We start from the raw sequence: 20077 nt of genomic DNA, 5'->3' as shown, positions 1-20077 counted from the left end.
TCTTGATTTAAAGAATGCATTTGATACAGTGAGCCATGAAATTCTTATTAACAAACTTCAGAAGTATGGCATAGAGAACAGTAAACTATTTATTTGTTAGTGTAAACTCAACACTTTCTGATTTTCAATCTGTCAACATAGGAATTCCTCAAGGCTCTATACTAGGTCCATTATTATTCATAATTTTTGTCAATTGCCTGCCTGATGTTGTTGGTTGTAATTGTAAAACTGTTATTTATGCTGATGACACATCATTAATGTGCAAAGCTAAGACTGTTTCTGATCTTCAAATGCAATTAGAGTCATGTCTAAATAAAGTAGCTGATTCTTTGAATAAGTTCATCAGAATTGTTTGAAATCAATTATTGTTAAATTGTGCTTTACAAATCCACTTGATTACTCACGTTTTTGTTTTTGTTTTTTTTAGACGTTTCATCTTCCTACGGAAGACTTCATCAGTAATGTGATGAACCAGCAACACTCCTACTCTCATCTCCAGAGTGCACAGTTCTTTGCAGTAGCTGGTCATATACACGAGCTAGCCGATGTACGCCGCCATCTTGAATTTCATTTGGAAAACGGAACATGAAAAGTCAAAGGAAAGACAAATTAAGAAGTTAAACAGCCTCAAAGACAAAAATTAAGAACTAGCGAAGAAAAGAAGTGACGTACCGGATATTGACTTGTCGGGAACACAGCTGAAAAAATGGGTTGTAAACAACACAGAAAGGAAGCTTACGGACTCGCAGAATTCACTGCTGGCCAAAGGTTTACCCAACGAGGATTTCATTGTCGCGACCGAGAAAGTGAGTTGGAAATTACCATCTGGAGAAGCACAGAACCTTCGCGCGGAAGTCGCAGGAGTGTTAAAATCAGCAAAAATCCTGAAATCGAACATTAGCAAAGATGAAAGAGTAGCACTCAAACAGTTGAAAAAGGACAAGTCAATAATAATAATGGGTGCAGACAAGGGTAGAAGCACGGTTGTTACATCTACCGATGGATATGAAGAGAAGGTTAACAACTTGTTAGGTGATGAAAAGACTTACGAAAAGTTAAAAGGAGACCCACTTCAAAATACAAGCGGAAGTTGGTGGTTACCTTACAGAGACTTAAGAAAGAAAAAAAGATTGACGATAGCCAGTATAAATTGCTCTACCCGACGGCCGAAAGTACACCACGCATATACTGCACCACAAAGATTCACAAAGAATATTTGGAGAAGGACACCACGTTGAAACAAAAAACTTTACTTAACGCTGATGACATTATTGAATTGCTCGAGTTTGTTTTGACGACGACATATTTTTCATTCAGAGGAGAATTTACATGCAAAAATTTGGAGCGGCCATGGGGAGTCCGGTGAGCGCGATTATCGCGAACATTTTTATGGAATGGTTGGAACAAAGAGCCATAGCCAACGCACCCATCGCATGTCGTCCAAAATTATGGAAAAGATATGTCGACGATATCCTAGAGATTATACCAAAGGGCACTACGCAAGAACTCACAGATCACCTTAACAAAGCGGATCCAACCAACAACATTAAATTCACATACGAGGAGGAAGCAGAAGGAAAAATACCTTTCCTTGACACACTGATCAATCGCAAAGATGATGGTTCGGTAAAGACGACGGTGTATAGAAAGAAAACGCACACCGACCAGTATTTAAATTTCGCTTCCCAATATCCCTTGCAACAGAAATTGGGGGTAGTCAGAACATTGTTAGATCGGAAAGACGCGATTGTAACTGAAGAGGAGGATAAACAAAAGGAGGAGGAACACATCAAACATGCGCTAAACCAATGTGGATATCCGAACTGGACTATTGAAAAAGTAAAACATCAGATAAGCGAGAAGACCAAAGCGAAAAAGAATACAAGAACGCAGAATACAAGAACGCAGAAAAGAGTAAGGGCATGGTTGTTATACCGTATGTCCAAGGTGTGTCTGAGAGACTGCAGCGAGTGTTTAAGAAACACAACATCCAGCCAGCGATGAGACCACACAATACGCTAAAACAGAACCTCGTGCACCCCAAAGACAAAATTGAAGCCACCAAAACTTGCGACTGTGTATATGAGATACCATGTAAAAACTGCAAGAAGTCGTACATTGGCGAAACCGGCAGACCTTTCGGGGTAAGACCCAAAGAACACCTAAAGGAATCAGAAAAAGTTAACAGGGAGGAAATTCACTCGCGCAGTACGCAAGGAGTCGGTCGACGAAATTAATAAATCCGCCATCACAGACCATGTATCACAAGAAAATCATGTTATTGATTGGGATGGAGCCAAAGTAATTGACAAAGACTCTTGCAAGCAAACTAGATGGATCAGAGAAGCCATGTGGATTAGGAAACGGGGGGCCAACGTTATCAACCGCGATGAAGGGACATACTAACTCAATCATGTATATGACCAGCTACTGCAAAGAACTGTGCACTCTGGAGATGAGAGTAGGAGGGTTGCTGGTTCATCACATTACTGATGAAGTCTTCCGTAGGAAGATGAAACGTCTAAAAAACGTGAGTAATCAAGTGGATTTGTAAAGCACAATTTACCAATAAAAGTAGCTGATTGGTTCAAAGTTAACAAACTCACTTTAAATGTTGATAAAACTAAATTTATGATATTTGGCACAAAACAAAAGCTTGAAAGGTTCTGTGAAATTCACCTTATCTATAATAGTAACCATGGTAACATTATTGAAAGAGTTGATGAATTTAAATATCTACGTGTAAAAAAAGAAAAAGAACTGGTATTATACGGCGTGTAAAACATTTTCCTCCATTCCACACCACTGTAATGTTATCAAATGCCCTCGTTCTTCCTCACCTTGACTATGGAAGCACAGTTTGGTCAAATTTGTCAATTGAATTTCATAACAAATTACAGGTACTTCATAATAATTTGGCCAGAACAATAATTTCTGCAGATATTAGAACGCCAATAAATGAATGGATGGAAACACGTCAGTGGCTTAAACTAGATAATAGATGGCAAAATCAATTATTACTGCTCATTTTAAATGCTTAAGGAACTTAAGTCCATCATACTTATCGTCTCAATTTAACTTTGTACATGATATCCATACCCACCTAACTAGAAATCATAGTACAAATACATTGATTGTGCCAAAATTTAAATCAAATTCAGGGCTACGTACATTTCATGTGAGAGCAGCCTATGCATGGAATAATTTATCTCCGGTATTTAGAGCAGAGTTGGAGAATAATTCAATAAGCCAATTCAAATCAAAAGTTTCAAGTGCAATATCCAAAGATGCGTCACCGTTTCCGGTGTACCATATCTTACTCTGTTTTTCGACAGGTCACCTACAAAAATTTGAAAATGGTTTTGACATGATTTTTTCACCACCTGTAGGTGACATTCCGAACCATATGTAAGCAAATTTGCAAGTAGCTACCTCAACAGGTAGCACGTTTTGAATGACCCTAGTAGGAGCAAAATTTTTGTCATTTTTGAGTAAAAATATAAAAATTGTACATTCCCATTGCACCATGCGTTCAAACTATTCGTACACTCCGCGAAGTACACTTACCCGTCTGTTGCGGAAGGATAGTCCCTGTAGTTCAGCAAATTCAGAAACATATTCATAGCCCTTAGTTGAAAATGATTCCTAAAATGAATAGAATATTAGCAAGAAATAAGAAAACAAGATATCGTTTTCATCGCTGTGGAGGAAAACGCATTTACCTTAGCAAAGAAATAAGCTGTTCAAGAAATTTATGCAAAAAATTAGGCCTATATAATAAGCTTACAATCACAGCAGAAGTATTTTAACTGCGTTGTTTTCCAGGCATGTATTATACATTCATAACCTCATTAATAAACGCGATGCGTGCGATCCAATCATATTTTATTATTTGTGAAAACGCGAACGCAAATCGAGGTCATTAATATCTCACAATTGACCGCAAAATGCGTAATTGTTCCAATGGCGCACACAATTGACTTCTGCGTGCGCCGTATTGTGCGTCCAACGAACTGCGCGCGCGCTGGCTGCCGTATTTGGATTGCGCGCTACCATATTTGCACAGATTCTGATACACACTTTTGTTATTGGTCGTTTTGTTTTAGCCTGATCGATTTTGGGAAAGGGAAGATGTAAAAATTGTTTATTTTTACAAACTTTTGAGGAAAATTTTGTGTTATTTTGTAAAGTTAAAAGATCAAAGTGACGGTTATGAATGAGGTTAATAACTTTGCATCGGTTATATGTCGGGCATTGTGAAAAATCTAAACATTTTGCTTTGGACCTCGGAATATCCATCGGGGCTGCGCCCCTCAGGATAATCCGCGGTGCCAAACGCAAAATGGTTAGATTTTTCACAATGCCCTCCAAATAACCGATGCGCAGTTATTAACCTCTAATTGGATGTATCTTATAGTTCTTATATATAACTAAAGGGCCATATGGCTAAATTGTACATTCCCATTGCACCATGCGTTCAAACTATTCGTACACTTGCTTCATGTATTTTTTATAATAATTGCTTGTTGTACTGTTGCACATTTACCTTTATCAACCCGTTATCCAACATGGCGTCCAAAAAGTGTGCCAAGTTTGTCTTATCGGCATATTTTGATTATAAGTTTCATACGTGTATTTTTTTGGGGGTGGGCACCCTGGGGTAAAAAATGGGGCGGCAAAAAAGAAGAAAAAGAAAAGAAAAAAAAAAAAACGAAAAAGGAAAGGAAAAAAGAAGGAAAGAGAAAAAAGAAACAAAGAAAAGGAAAGAAAGAAAAAGAGAACGAAGAAAGAAACTTACGCTTATCACCTGTAAAGGGCGGTACATTTAAGTAGGGTGTCGTGTAATCAGGCAAAAATAGAGGAGAGAAAGAGAGCACTATTCGGCCTGTGGGGCGACACATACAATTAGGGCAGTACAATGAGGCCGGCTCCAGGGCCGCCGCTAGAGGGGTGTATGGGGTGTGTCACCACCCCGCCACAATTTTTGTCGGCAAAAATTGACTGTTGTCGTCAAAACCATGTGATTGTCGTCAAATGTAGTCAAAGCTATGTGATTGTCGGCAAATAGCAAGAGTCATATAAAAGATTAATGTGTTACGAAATTGTGCTGTTGTATAGACCTATTGTTAATGTTATATTACACTCATAGAAATGACTTGCTCGCCTTGTTGGCGCAATTCAAAAGGAGTAAGTTTGGACAACTCAAAAATAGTGTAAAAGTTGCCAAAACAAAATTCATTTTTGTTATCCGAACTTAAAAATGCTGAAAAAGCTCAAAAAGTTCCGTCAACTAATCAACTTTGTTCAACTTTTTAAGTAATGCCAACTTCTGAATTCAAGTTCAGGGAACTTAGAAAAATAAACAAGGTTCAAAGAACCAATTAGTTACTGGTACTTATTGTTTTGAGTTATTCCAATTTGGTACTTTGTTACTTAATTCACGTAATTTGATCATTTTCTGCACAATTAGCAGTATTCAAATATTTATTTTTGTAATCAGTGCAAAATTGTGTATACTATAGCACACCTCTAGAAAATTATGCTAACCTAGTTTCATTTTCTGAGTTGTAACAACTCAATAAAGTAAGTGCAAATGATTGCGACGAGTCAGCGTTACTCAAAATTGTACGCGTTGGCATTACTCGGAAAGTTGACGCAACGACTTACATCAACTTACTGAGTACTAATAATGCCAACGAACAATTTCTATGAGTGTAGTTATAATTTTTTTTAAATTGGCAAAAAAATTTTTTTACCGTTATCCCTCTCCTCCCCCCCCCCCCCAACCACCACCACCACTTTTTAGATTCTTGAGCGCCGTCATGGCAAAAAAAAATTAGGGTCTACAATTCACAAAATATTTCCGTCGGCAAAACATGCTGTACACCCCCCGAATCATATTCGTCTAGAGAAGCCAATGGCTGGCTCGTGAAAAAAAACACGTGTCAGTCACACATAAAGGGCAAAATATGGCCCGGGTTCAATTTCCCGCGGTCCCACATGTGAGTTTGGTTGCCGATCCATGCTCGTCCTCGCAGGTTTATCTCCGGGTGCTCCGGTTTTCCTCCTGCTTCTAAAATTGGACCTCTTCCCATATCCCTGTCCCGTCATATCTGGAGGCATCCCTTTAATTTAGTAGCCTCTGAGCACTATTGGGTTTAGCCTGGCTTCGGCCCTTCAAGCGATGAAAGTCAAACTTTTCACGCGATACGCGCGCATTTCAGCACAATATTGAAAGATAAATTTAAGACTGATATTTAACTTCATTATAACCAAAATTAATATGTGTTAGGCTCTATTTGTGCAAATTTTCGCAATTGTTTCAAGAATAGAGGGGTGCCAATTCTGGGCCATATTTGTACCCAGTTTAGCTTTAATATGATACATTTTTCTCGCTCTTCACGCGCATTTGTACCATAAACTTATTTTGTCACCAAAATGCGCTGGATTCACTGTACTTCAAGAAATATTTTCCAACCGCTGCCGCCAGTGAAAAAGAAATATACGCCACTGGCCATAGCCTCGGCAGGGTGGCAAGTCAGTCCCTCCCGGCTCAGTCGACAGAAATGTTGTGACAAAATTTACGATTTGCATCTTCCTTTTGGTCTATTTTAGACCCAAAATTAACCCCGTTTTGGAACATTTAGTATTAAAATGCAAAATTGCGCGCACTTATCTCAGTAAACCCATTCTGTGAGTAGATCTGCGACACGCCTAATTGGAAATTACTTTTTTCATCTAAAACTTCAACACGATCACGAATCTTAAAAATGAGATCCATCATTTATATTATGTAAATCATATATTATGATTGCTTGGGCTGCTCTTCTGGTGCCTGGAATAATCATAAAATTCGACTCATGAGCTGGATCAAAATACCGTGACTGAATTAACCAAAAGTTATAAACATCTTCATTTGGCGCGATTTTAGGACAAAATTGTCCTCAATATTATTCTGTTCGTTTTGGCATTGAAATTGCAATTTTTTTGCGCGATTGGCGCGCATTTCTCCCGGTAATATTATTTTAGGAGCAGATCAGTAGGACGATTTTGGAAAATTTGACTCCTGGCTCGGCTACTACGGTACATCCCCCTTTGAATTTTTGCGCGCTACGCGAGCATTTTTTCAAGATTTCGTGCGCTTTTCTCGGTAAAGGAATTCTGGGGTGGCAATCATGTTACCCAGGAGAAAGCAAAAGGTAAATCCGGCTATATATATGTACCAGTAAAATTTATTTCTCGACACCCTATGAGAAAATTGCGCCATTATATATCCTTAGCCCTGGGCGCCACAACCCTTAGCTACGCCACTGTTTGGGCCCCTTCCATGATGCAAGCGGCAAAAATCTTAATTTGTCCGCGCCTCTTGCGAATTAAAAAAGTAATCCTTATGAAAGACAGTTTAAAGGCCAAACTTCAGAGGGTATAGAAAAAACATATAGCGCCGTGCCATTGGCGTTGCAAAGGAAGTCAAATGGGGAACGTGTCGCTATAGATGGATTCAGCGCCCCCTGATGGATTGTGAGCCCCTTCCGAGAGGCGGAAGTCTAGATTTTCTAGACCGTGCACCATGGGCGTCAATCCCGAGGGACAGGGTTCATGTCCCTCCACATTTTTGGATGGGGAACAAAATATCATATGGCCTCCTCCACCCACGTAAGTAATGATAATAGTGTAAAAATGATGCACCAAAGTTATGCACCAAATGGCTTCAATTTGGACCATCATTTGGCAAAATTGTCCCCTTATCATGGGCAACATGCCCACTCAGACCCCCCTAGCGTATAGATAAACAAGTGAAAAATGATGCATTAAATGGCTTAAATTTGGACCTTTATTTGGAAAAATTGTCTAACATCCCCCCTCAATTTCTGAGGGTGCAACATCCCCCATGCTTATAACAAATGAAAAATGCAAACGGCTTCAATTTGGACCTTCATTTAGCAAAATTTCAAACTTCTGAAGGGGAACATCCCCCCTCAGACACACCCTGCGTATCGATCAACAAGTGAAAAACGATGTACAAAATGGCTGAGACTAGTATACCTGAACTAGTCTCAACCAAATGGCTTCAATTTGTACCTTCATTTGGCAAATTTTCCAACTTCAGAGGGGGGAACATCCACTCTCAGACACACACCCTGCTTATGGATAAACAACTTAAAAATAATGCACCAAATGGCTTCAATTTGGACCTTCATTTGGCAATATTTTTCAACTTTGGAGTACATCCCCCTCAGATCCCCACCCCCTTCTGCTTATGGATAAACAAGATTTTGGATTTTCAATTTGGACCTTCATTTGACAAAAACGTTCAACTTCTGAGCAGACACCCCCTGCAAGTGCCCGTTTTGTCTTCTCCTTGTGTTTTAAGCAATAACTTCATAATTAGACCTATAATAATAATGAATAATGGTCCGCGAATGGCTTCATTTGGGCCTTCATTTTCACTTTTTCTAGCTATAATTTTCCACGATAATAGTGTCAAAGTCGTCCACCAAATGGCTTCAATTAAGCTTTCATTTTGCACATTTTTCCAAATTCGAGGTCACGTATTTAGCTATTTTTGAAGATATTCCACGCGTGAAATCGACGTAGATATAGCGTTGAAAATGCACAAAATTTGTCCATTTCACAATATGTTAAAGACAGTCAAAGATAATGAACATACGAAGGAAAGTCTAACTATTATTATGATCCTTTTTGTTTGTAACAAATCATTATAATAAAGGTACAGCGATGTGTTAAAAATGGACTAAATTTAAACGCAATATTCATTGAGATTGTCCATTAAAATGTGTGTGATACTTTGCGTTAAAAAAATGACATTGCGATTTCCCATTTTGGATTCCAACGTAGTATAAAACGCAGATGCTACGTTGAAATATGCTGATTTTACCTCATGTCGAAGTTCATGCAACGCGCCCAATTTTCAGGACGCAAAAGTCTCATTTTAAAAGTAAAGTCATGATATACATGATATATGGATGTAGTGATCTTTAATCTACCAAAATATATGTTTTTGGGCAACTATAATATTTGGGGAGCACAAAAATACAATCAAGTTTTAGCAGCATGTTAAGTCAAAATCAAAAGCGGGCTGTTTGAATTAGGCAGTGACTCAGTAGCCTGCGCCTTACTCTTAATTTTTCAATCACTATGCCCTCTATCGACGTAGATTAGATTAGATCAAATATTATAGTCTTTATTTCAGCCGACTTGTTCTCCTTCGTGACGAATGAGCACAATCCAGTTTGGAACCGAGACTAGCCATATTTTTAAATATTACTACGGTGTTAAAACGCCGTATTAACGTACGTGAAACGTAGGGTCCACGTGCTGCGTTTGGAACATCGCAATCTCTCTATTATCTTCAGTAATACGTTACGCTGTTACGCATGGAAAATTAACATATTTCTCACATTTTATGTTTGTCTACTTATAACTAATGGTTATTTTGTTTTTAAAATAATACTAGAACGTTCGAACACAGGGGCGTAGCAAGCGGGTGGGTGGGTGGGCGAAGTCCATGGGCCCCGAGGGTTCAGGGGCCCCGAGCAAAAGCGAAAATGAAATAAGGGGTTCAGCTTGAGGTTCAGATGGATAAAAGTAGAGCCTTTATGGCTGAAATTGTACCACTTACCATACTTTCACTTTATTATTACATGTAAGTGCAGTGTTTTGTCAACACTAAAGTGGTAGGTGGTTTGTCCTATTCCAGATCTTGATGGCCCCTGTAAGATTCGCCATAAGGCAGTTTAATAAAATTATTCGCCAAAAATGATACTCTTCAATTTTAATATTTCACTCTTTGTGGTATTTACCATATTAGTAGCAAGAGGCCCCTAGTGTGTCGGAAATCATGAAAATTGTGTTGCCATGTTCAAAATGATTGAAGAAAAAACGATTAAATTGCCTAAATCATGCGTATAGTACTATAATATAAACCATCTCTACAGAATCTATGATGTGGGTCAAACATGTTGAAGGGCCTAATGTATTCAAGTTAGACATTTTTGTTATGGTCATGACTGTGTAATAAAGACAAATGTGAGGTAGTCAATACGGATATTTAATTATGAATCTCAACACAAATTTTTTGTTAGGGGGAATGGGTCAAAAAGGCTGATTACGTTAGTAACAAGTATTTTTTGTAAATTCCTTAATTTTTACCACATTATAATTTTTTTTGCCTACATGGTGTGTGTTATGGATTCTAAACTTTCAGGAATGGTGTATAAGCCTAATACCTAAATTCTCTCGCCAGCTTTTTTGGATAAAGTGTTTGATTTTTTAGAAAATTAATTTTTTAATTTTTGATTTTAGGGAAATTTAGAAACACCTATAACTTAAAATAGAAACAGTTACTTAAACAAAAGCTGGCGAGAGAATTTTGATTACCTTTCATATGACACCATGTTTGTTGAAATTGGACCTATAGTTAGCTCAAAAACAATTCTAGAATTTAGGTAATTTAGTGTTTCTAGAAAAAGTCAAGAAAATTGAAAAAAAGTACTAACATTATACAAATATATACTGCCATGAGAGGTTCTGGTTAAAACTATGGGCCCGAGGTGAGATCAAAAGTACTATTTTGAATATAGTATTAATTGACCTCAACGAGGGACCATAGTTTTAACCAGAACTTCGAACAAAGGCAGTAAAATATAGATTGAAATCCTCCAATAAAATCAGGTAAGTAAAGCTTATTTACCATGCCGGCCGGCCGGCACGTTGACTGGTGTTTGTTTCTACTTTTGTTTACGATTTTACCGTGATAGTGAAAATATTTATGAGGTATAGTAAAACAAATACAACATGTTTTATTTCGGGAAAGTAGTCAAAACTACTGGTCCCTCGGTGTTGGATGATTTGACTACTTCCCCTCAAAACATGTTGTATTTGTATATTTACGGATAGGAGTACTAATGGTAGAACTATTTTTGGTCATGTGATCCACTTTTAACCAATTAATGAACAATAATATATTAATGAAGTATATAATACCATTTTATACCTCCTTTGTTAAGGCCAATATCTTGGAAAAATTGCTGTCCTTTATTAAGTAGCATTTTTGCAATAAAATATATTAAAAACCAGATTTATGCAGTAGGTATAAACGAGAGAAAATCACTTTTAAACAAATAACTTGTTTTCAAAAATTAAGCTGATTTGAAGAACTTGGCAACATGCCAAAAACATGCCGTGTGCAAAGTCTATGGGGTTTTCCAATCACAAAAAATTACATAAGTCAAAAACGCTCTTTTGGAAAAAATAAAAAATTGGCAGGTGAGTTTTTCTCACCCATCGCCACATTCTGTATTATTTCCAAGCAAATCTGAGCATGACACGATAGCCGTAGCTGAGATAATGAGTGAGTTTTCTGTCACTTGAGTTACCTCATTAGTTTGGATTAAAATGACCAGAAAACTTTCCTAGTAATATTGCAAACTTTTTTGGCAAAGAATAATCAAAATCGTATATTAACACTACTATTATTAAAAAGCAAAATACCATGGTAAAAGGTACGAGTTTATGTTGGATGTAATTGCATTTCAATGTCAAATATTTTCTATAGAATATGTGACCAGCTCCAACAAAACCCGGAACAAGTCGCCAGGCATGTTTTCGCCAGCCCATAGGGCTGGTACCTATTTCTGAGATGGGGTTTGTGTACACTAAAGATTAGCTAAGATTATAGCCTTCTTCTATTGGTATGAATTATTTTTTTTACTTCTCGTGGTGGAAATGTTTTTGATGTCTGCTAATTCGATTTGCAAGGAAAAGAAAGTATGTTTTGCCGTTTCAACGAACGAAAACGATTGAGTATTGCCAAAGTTATGTTTGAATTAATTATGACTTAAAAAGTTATCATAGGTTAGGCCTACATATATAAACATAAACTTGTTCAGCAATCAGCATATCAAAAATGACATGGTCAAAGCGGGGAATGATCACGAGGTCATATCAGTGGACTACTGAGCATAGCATGATGTTTGGTTGCCTGTGAGTGCATAATTGATATGTTGATAACAGATCTAATAATGTTGTAGAATCAAAATCTTCATTATATGGACCACATTGAAGTCAAAGTAATTATCTATCCTATCCTGTATCGTTTTATGGATAAAATTGACTCAAAATGTTATTGATGATATTATTGCTATCTTTAACATCAGTTTTGTCTTTTCAACGGGAAAAATTTGGACCATTTTGTCACTATTATTGTGTAAAATTTTAGTTTGCAAAAGCCTAAAATTTGGGAAAAGACGGCCCAGTTGAAGCCATTCGTAGACAAGTTTTGTTGTATTAACCTAATTATTGCTTTATAATGTACCCATAAAGTTGCGCCACTGGGAGGTGTCTGAGGGGGGATGTGCCCTCATTAAAGCTATTTGGTGGACCATTTTGTTACTATTAAAAATTTAGTGTGTAAAATTTTAGTAAAAAATGCAATTTTCGAAATGACGCAGGGGTGGAAATTTTGCAAAATGAAGGTCCAATTGACACTTTATAGGCCTAAGATTCGCAATTAAAGCATTTTTTCACATGCTTTTGGGCGGAGGACCTGCCTTTAAGCAATGCCTAAAATAATCACAGGCCTATATATTATAGGGCCTACTTTTGATTGACCCGACAGTGCAGTTTATTTCTCCCTTTTCTCTTCTCTTTTTCTACTTTTTCCTCTTTCTCTTCTCTGCTCTTCTCTTCTTTCCTCTTTTTTTTTGGGGGGGGGGGAGGTGGCGCCGGCCCCCCCCCTGAATCCGCGCTTGTTAAAAAGGTAGCCTACCCCTGGTTTAGATGGACGAGGATGACACTCTCATCATCAATGACAGATGAATACATCATTCCCACCTCATTAATAAAGATTCAAAATGTTTGCCTATTGTTTCCTGTTTGTTAATCCGTTAATTACTTAATGTATAGTATGAAAATCTATTTAACAGCGGCCTTAAAATTCATGTACAGACTTAACATTTAATATGGAATATTTTTTCGCAAAATTCCAAGACTGGTCTGGAAGGGGTCTGCATAAATCGCACGGGATAAATATTAATTGAGGTGTGTCGGGAGATGGTTTAAAATAATTGTTTGATAGAAAATGTGCTTTCCATAAGTTTGCATTATGGTGCTCATAATGTAGCGAATTTGCCTAAAATGGCGGATTTAGGGAGGCTGAATTTGAGCTTTGTGGGGGACACAATTTCGGACTTTATGCAACATTGTTCTGTTATTATCAAATTTATAGGGATTTGAGGTGATATTTCTTAAAGTACATCACCAATTGGCATTCATCATCACAGCTGAAATACACTTGGAATGCACCATTTTTTTAACATGTAACATGGGAGAAGCTTAAAAACAGAGCTTTTAAAAGTGGTACGTACTCAGAAAGTTTGAATGGCCCCCTGGGGCCAAATGTTATAAACTTACTGTACAAAAGCAACTGCGCAGATTCCGGGTTGTCAAATGAACTCACTCAGTCTGTTTCTTTGTGTACAGTAAGTTTAAAACATTTGACCCCAGGGACCATTCAAACTTTCGAGTGCGTACCAGTTTTATAGAGCCATATTTTTTAAAGTTCCTTCCACTTTCAAAAATGGTAGATTACAAGTGCAATTCAGTTCTGACGAACACTTACTGGTATTTAAGTTCAGTAAATATCGCCTCAAACCTCAATAAATTTGATAATATCAGAATAATGTTGCTCAAATTCAGAAATTTTACCCCCACAAAAATCAAATTCAGTCTCCTTAAATCCGCCATTTTAGGCTAATTCCTACATAGTTGTCTTATTTGCCTAAATACTGGAATTTTCGATATTTCACATTTAAGTTAGAGGGAGAGGAGGGGTTCAGCCTCCTAACGAAAAGACTTTCGTTGATAGGACTTCATCGAACTTCCGGTTTGTTCCCTTATAAGGCTAATAAAGGAGATGTTAAAAGGGCCCCGTATTGCTCCTTGGCCATGGGCCCCCGAGGCTCTTGCTACACTCCTGTTCGAACAATCAATTAGATACATATTTATATCAAGTAGAAGTTGATATAATATATGGTGGTTTGTATTTCCCCTATGCCTTAATTTATGCTATACACATCCAAAACAGAGCTTTTAAAAGTGCTACGTACTCAGAAAGTTTGAATGGCCCCCTGGGGCCAAATGTTATAAACTTACTGTACAAAAGCAACTGCGCAGATTCCGGGTTGTCAAATGAACTCACTCAGTCTGTTTCTTTGTGTACAGTAAGTTTAAAACATTTGACCCCAGGGGACCATTCAAACTTTCCGAGTGCGTACCAGTTTTATAGAGCCATATTTTTAAAGTTCCTTCCACTTTCAAAAATGGTAGATTACAAGTGCAATTCAGTTCTGACGAACACTTACTGGTATTTAAGTTCAGTAAATATCGCCTCAAACCTCAATAAATTTGATAATATCAGAATAATGTTGCTCAAATTCAGAAATTTTACCCCCACAAAAATCAAATTCAGTCTCCTTAAATCCGCCATTTTAGGCTAATTCCCTACATAGTTGTCTTATTTGCCTAAATACTGGAATTTTCGATATTTCACATTTAAGTTAGAGGGAGAGGAGGGGTTCAGCCTCCTAACGAAAAGACTTTCGTTGATAGGACTTCATCGAACTTCCGGTTTGTTCCCTTATAAGGCTAATAAAGGAGATGTTAAAAGGGCCCCTGTATTGCTCCTTGGCCATGGGCCCCGAGGCTCTTGCTACACTCCTGTTCGAACAATCAATTAGATACATATTTATATCAAGTAGAAGTTGATATAATATATGGTGGTTTGTATTTCCCCTATGCCTTAATTTATGCTATACACATCCAAAACAGAGCTTTTAAAAGTGCTACGTACTCAGAAAGTTTGAATGGCCCCCCTGGGGCCAAATGTTATAAACTTACTGTACAAAAGCAACTGCGCAGATTCCGGGTTGTCAAATGAACTCACTCAGTCTGTTTCTTTGTGTACAGTAAGTTTAAAACATTTGACCCCAGGGGACCATTCAAACTTTCCGAGTGCGTACCAGTTTTATAGAGCCATATTTTTAAAGTTCCTTCCACTTTCAAAAATGGTAGATTACAAGTGCAATTCAGTTCTGACGAACACTTACTGGTATTTAAGTTCAGTAAATATCGCCTCAAACCTCAATATATTTGATAATATCAGAATAATGTTGCTCAAATTCAGAAATTTTACCCCCACAAAAATCAAATTCAGTATCCTTAAATCCGCCATTTTAGGCTAATTCCCTACATAGTTGTCTTATTTGCCTAAATACTGGAATTTTCGATATTTCACATTTAAGTTAGAGGGAGAGGAGGGGTTCAGCCTCCTAACGAAAAGACTTTCGTTGATAGGACTTCATCGAACTTCCGGGATGTTCCCTTATAAGGCTAATAAAGGAGATGTTAAAAGGGCCCTGTATTGCTCCTTGGCCATGGGCCCCGAGGCTCTTGCTACACTCCTGTTCGAACAATCAATTAGATACATATTTATATCAAGTAGAAGTTGATATAATATATGGTGGTTTGTATTTCCCCTATGCCTTAATTTATGCTATACACACCGACACATCCAGGGGCAGACTGCGGAAGTGATCATATTCCAGTAGTATGCACACTTCGTTGTAAGCTGAGAAAGTTGAAGAGAGCGAAGATCACGAAGAAGGTAGATTTTGAACAGCTGAAGAAACCAGAGATCCGAATGGAGTATTCCATCAAAGTGGAGAACAGGTTTGAGCAACTTATAGACGAAGGAGAAGAGATGACATGGGAATCAATGAGGGATATCTTGGTTGAAACAGCAGAGGAATGCCTGCCAAAGAAGAAGAGAGAAAGTAAAAGCAAGTGGATGACAGAAGAAATTCTATCAATGATGAGAGACAGGCAAAAGATCATGGACAGGGATTCGAAAGAATATAGAGAGTTGGACAGGCAAATAAAGAAACGTTGCAAGGAGGCCAAAGAGACCTGGCTGAATAGTGAAGGTGCCAAAATTGAGAGTCAATTTGGGGAGAATCGGAATGTGTACCAGAGGATAAGTGAGATCTCAGGCAGGAAATCAGGCTGTTCAAGCTCTGGGTGCATCAAGGCAAAGAATGGTAATAAGCTGGTAGGGAAAGATGATGTAATGAAAAGGTGGATGGAATATGTTGGGGAGTTATTTCACGATGTAAGGGACGGTTTGCCAAGCTTTCCAGATTCTATTGAGGGTCCAAAGATATTGCAGTCAGAGGTTCGATCAGCTATAAAAATGATGAGCAGAAATAAGGCTGCTGGGCCAGATGGAATTGTTGTTGAAATGATTGAAGCATTAGAGGATTATGGAATTGAGAAACTGGCAGGAGTCATCAACAGAATGTATGATGATGGGATATTTCCGGAAGACCTGAGCAAATCAATCTTTATTGCTCTTCCCAAGAAACCTGGCGCTGTGGATTGTGAACAACACCGTACAATTAGCCTTATGAGCCATGTTACAAAGATAATTCTAAGAATCCTGTTACTCCGTGCAAGAAGTAGAATAAAACCTGATTGGTAAAGAGCAGTTCGGCTTTGTAGAAGATGCTGGTACCAGGAATGCGATTTATGTCTTGAGAATGATAACAGAGAGAGCGGTAGAGATGCAGAAGGATGTTTTCATGTGTTTCATTGACTACTCAAAAGCCTTTGACAAGGTGAGACATGATCAGCTTTTTGAAGATCTTGGTAAGCTAGACCTGCATGGAAAGGATCTACGACTGTTGCAGAACCTTTATTGGAACCAAACAGCGTGCATAAGGGTGGATGGAGATTGTAGTGAATATACAAGCATTAAGAGAGGAGTCAGACAGGGATGTGTGATGTCACCAGATCTCTTTAATTATTACAGTGAGCTGATCCTAAGGGAGCTAGAAAAGGAAAATGGTCTCGGTATAGGTGGACATAACATCACGAACATAAGATATGCAGATGACACTGTCCTATTAGCTGAGTCTGAGGAGGATCTGCAAAGGCTTCTTGATGTGGTGGTTCAGGAAAGTGAGAGGAAAGGTTTATCGTTAAATTGCAAGAAGACAGAATGTATGGTGGTATCAAAGACTGAAAGCACAACATGCATATTGAAGGTGAAAGATCAAAGAATTAAGCAAGTTTCCTCCTTCAACTACCTTGGCAGTCTAATCACAGAAGATGCCAGATGTATTAAGGAGGTTAAGAGAAGGATTGTACTGGCTAAGTCTGCGTTCTCAAAATTAGACAAGATCCTAAAAAACAGTGCCCTCAGTATAGAGACCAGAATTCGGGTACTCAACTGCTATGTCATCCCTGTATTAATGTATGGAAGTGAAGCATGGTCAATAACAACAGACATTAAAAGAAGATTGGAGAGCTGCGAGATGTGGTTCCTTAGAAGAATGATGAAGATCCCGTGGACTGATAATGTGTCTAATGACGATGTCCTAAGTAGAGCAAATGTGAACAGGAAGCTGTTACGTGAAATCAGAGTTAAGACGCTCAAATTCCTTGGTCATATCCTCAGAAAGGATGGTTTCGAGAACCTAGTATTGACAGGAAGAATAGCAGGAACAAGGAGCAGAGGCAGGAAGAGAGTGATGTGGTTATCAAATCTGAAAGACTGGCTAAAAGAAAGGGGAGCTTAACATAAAGCGACAGAGCTTCTGGAGATGGCTTATAACAGAGAATTGTGGCATGACATGATCGCCAACGTCTTAGGATATGGCACCTAGAGAGAGAGAGAGAGATTGAGCCTCTGATGAAGGGTCAAAAATGTTATATGATGGACGGCTTTTCATTCCAGCTACATACACTTTAATTTCATATCATTAAATTTATCAAATTTACTTCGAGAGGGTGCAATGAGGATCTGTTTTTATTGGGGCACCCTGTATGTACTTAAAGTGTATGTAGCTGGGATGAAAAGCCGACGAACAATTGAACATTTTGACCTTTCATATTGAAGATATACTTTTTTGCTAATCAGACCTAAATTTAATAGATTATATTAATCATTTGTCATTAATCATTTGTATTATATCGCGAATTTCAAAAAATCAAAATTATTTGATATCAGAAGGACATTCCTCGTATTCAGAATTCGATTCGATATGTCTGATGTGCTCTCATGTCCCTAAAAAAATACGGTCCAAACGTTCATACCAGAGCCCATAAAGGCCCGTAACCGGGACCCGTAACCAAATTGACAGTCTCACCTATTGTAAATGTACATGCACTCGAATACGGCACACATTAATGATATGACAATAGTATTAACACGCATTTTACTTACCTTTTTGTTGAATAGGAAGATATTTCATATTGCATATTGCCAGTGCCCATGTGACGGAACAGCAATACACCAAATACTATTGCAACTATAAAGACAACGGATGCTTTATTACGTAGTTTGTTTAAAAACATAGTCGCTGATTGTGTCAGAAGAATAAAATGAAATAGACCACTGATATCTAAATTCGTCACAAACAATATTTTTCGCGGTAGCTACACGTAGGCTGAAATGCTTTCTCTAATATATATAATGAACCACAGTTTTGTAAGCCTCTATGCGTCTGTCACACTTGAACGGACTAGGTCAAAAATACAAAAATATTTTGTCCGCAATTAAGGGAATTGGAATGAGCGTTTTGAGCGTTTCGACAGCATTTTTTGTGGGACATGAGAGCACATCAGACCTATCGAATTGCATTCTGAATACGAAGAATGTCTTTCTCAATCTGATATCAAATAATTATCATTTTATGAAATTCACGATATAATACAAATTTTATGACAAATTATTAAAATTTGATATTTTTCACATTTTGGAGATATAACAGCCCTCGAAGTAAATTTTATAAATTTAATGATATATAGTCTTAAAGTGTATGTAGCTGGGAGGAAAAGCCGACGATCAATTGAAAATTTTGACCTTTCATATTAAAGATATGGATTTTTTTCCCCAAAAGACCTAATATTTGTTGGTGTTTTGGGGAAAAATCCATATCTTCAATACAAAAGGTCAAAAAATTCAATTGATCGTCGGCTTTTCATCCCACCTACATACACTTTAGGTAGAAATCAACAGATTTATTAAGTTTACTTCGAGTACTGTTAAATATCAAAATATCAATTTTAATGATTTGCCATAAAATGTGTATTACATTGCGAATTTCAAAAATCAAAATTATTTGATATCAGAAGGCCATTCTTCGTATTCAGAATGCAATTCGACATGTCTGATGTGCTCTAATGTCCCACAATAAATGCTGTCCAAACGTTCATACCCCTTCCCTTAAAGCCATGTGTCGACCTTTTTCATTATTACTGTAATCATTGCTTTACACGTAAAGTGTTCGTCAATTTCCTACAGGATTTTCTCAATTTTCAAACCGATTGTGATACGTGCCACCCCCGTGACCCTATGACGCTACGCCACTGGCCAGCCTGCCGTTTGTGTTGAAAATGAACAGGGGTTGTATAAAACATCGAACTTAGAAGATGATTAAGATTAATGTGCTTTTTTACATAGATTTATAAATATTATGTAGTTAATGTGCAGCAGTCAAATAGCTCTGTAGGCTATAATATGGTAATTCGTTATTTGTTAGAAAAATCATTAGGCATCATCATGACGGTTACAGGCCGCATCATCAATTGAAGTGTAGACCTATATTAATTTCATTAGTTTCACTCCAAACCGTTTTCGTCAATTTCCTACAGGATTTTCTCAATTTTCAAACCGATTGTAATACGTGCCACCCCCGTGACCCTATGACGCTACGCCACTGGCCAGCCTGCCATTTGTGTTGAAAATGAATTGAACAGAGGTTGTATAAAACATCTTTAGAAATGTGCATTGTTTTGCGGAATATACGTTTAGCTAGATTGATGAATGACTGAATCTATAGGTTGTATTTCGGGGCGAAGACATTCATTGGTTTAAGCTAATTGACCGCGGGCACACTTCAAACAAGTGGAATATGCAATTATAATAATTAAAATAATTTATAGATATGGTTTCAGACCTCACTGATGAGCACTTATAGTGGAACGAGTACAATGG

The 20077-nt window shown here is 37.7% G+C and overlaps 1 protein-coding gene across 2 annotated transcripts in view; it reads right to left on the bottom strand.

Moving 5' to 3' along the window:
- LOC140147948 (alpha-N-acetylneuraminide alpha-2,8-sialyltransferase-like) overlaps nucleotides 1-18534 on the bottom strand; it is a 40035-nt gene extending 21501 nt beyond the window's left edge. For both annotated transcript variants that reach the window (XM_072169749.1, XM_072169744.1), the window contains exons 1-2: nucleotides 18305-18534; nucleotides 3568-3645 (exon numbers count right to left, since the gene is read on the bottom strand). In XM_072169749.1, the coding sequence (XP_072025850.1) occupies nucleotides 3568-3645; nucleotides 18305-18435 (209 nt within the window). In that variant the 5' untranslated portion in view covers nucleotides 18436-18534. The remainder of the gene's footprint in view (nucleotides 1-3567; nucleotides 3646-18304) is intronic.
- Between the last annotated feature and the right edge of the window lie 1543 nt (nucleotides 18535-20077).

Source organism: Amphiura filiformis, chromosome 1 (genome assembly GCF_039555335.1).
Source record: "Amphiura filiformis chromosome 1, Afil_fr2py, whole genome shotgun sequence".
Taxonomy (NCBI): Eukaryota; Metazoa; Echinodermata; class Ophiuroidea; order Amphilepidida; family Amphiuridae; genus Amphiura; species Amphiura filiformis.
Note: the sequence above shows the minus strand (reverse complement) of the source record. Positions and strands in the feature narration are given on the sequence as shown.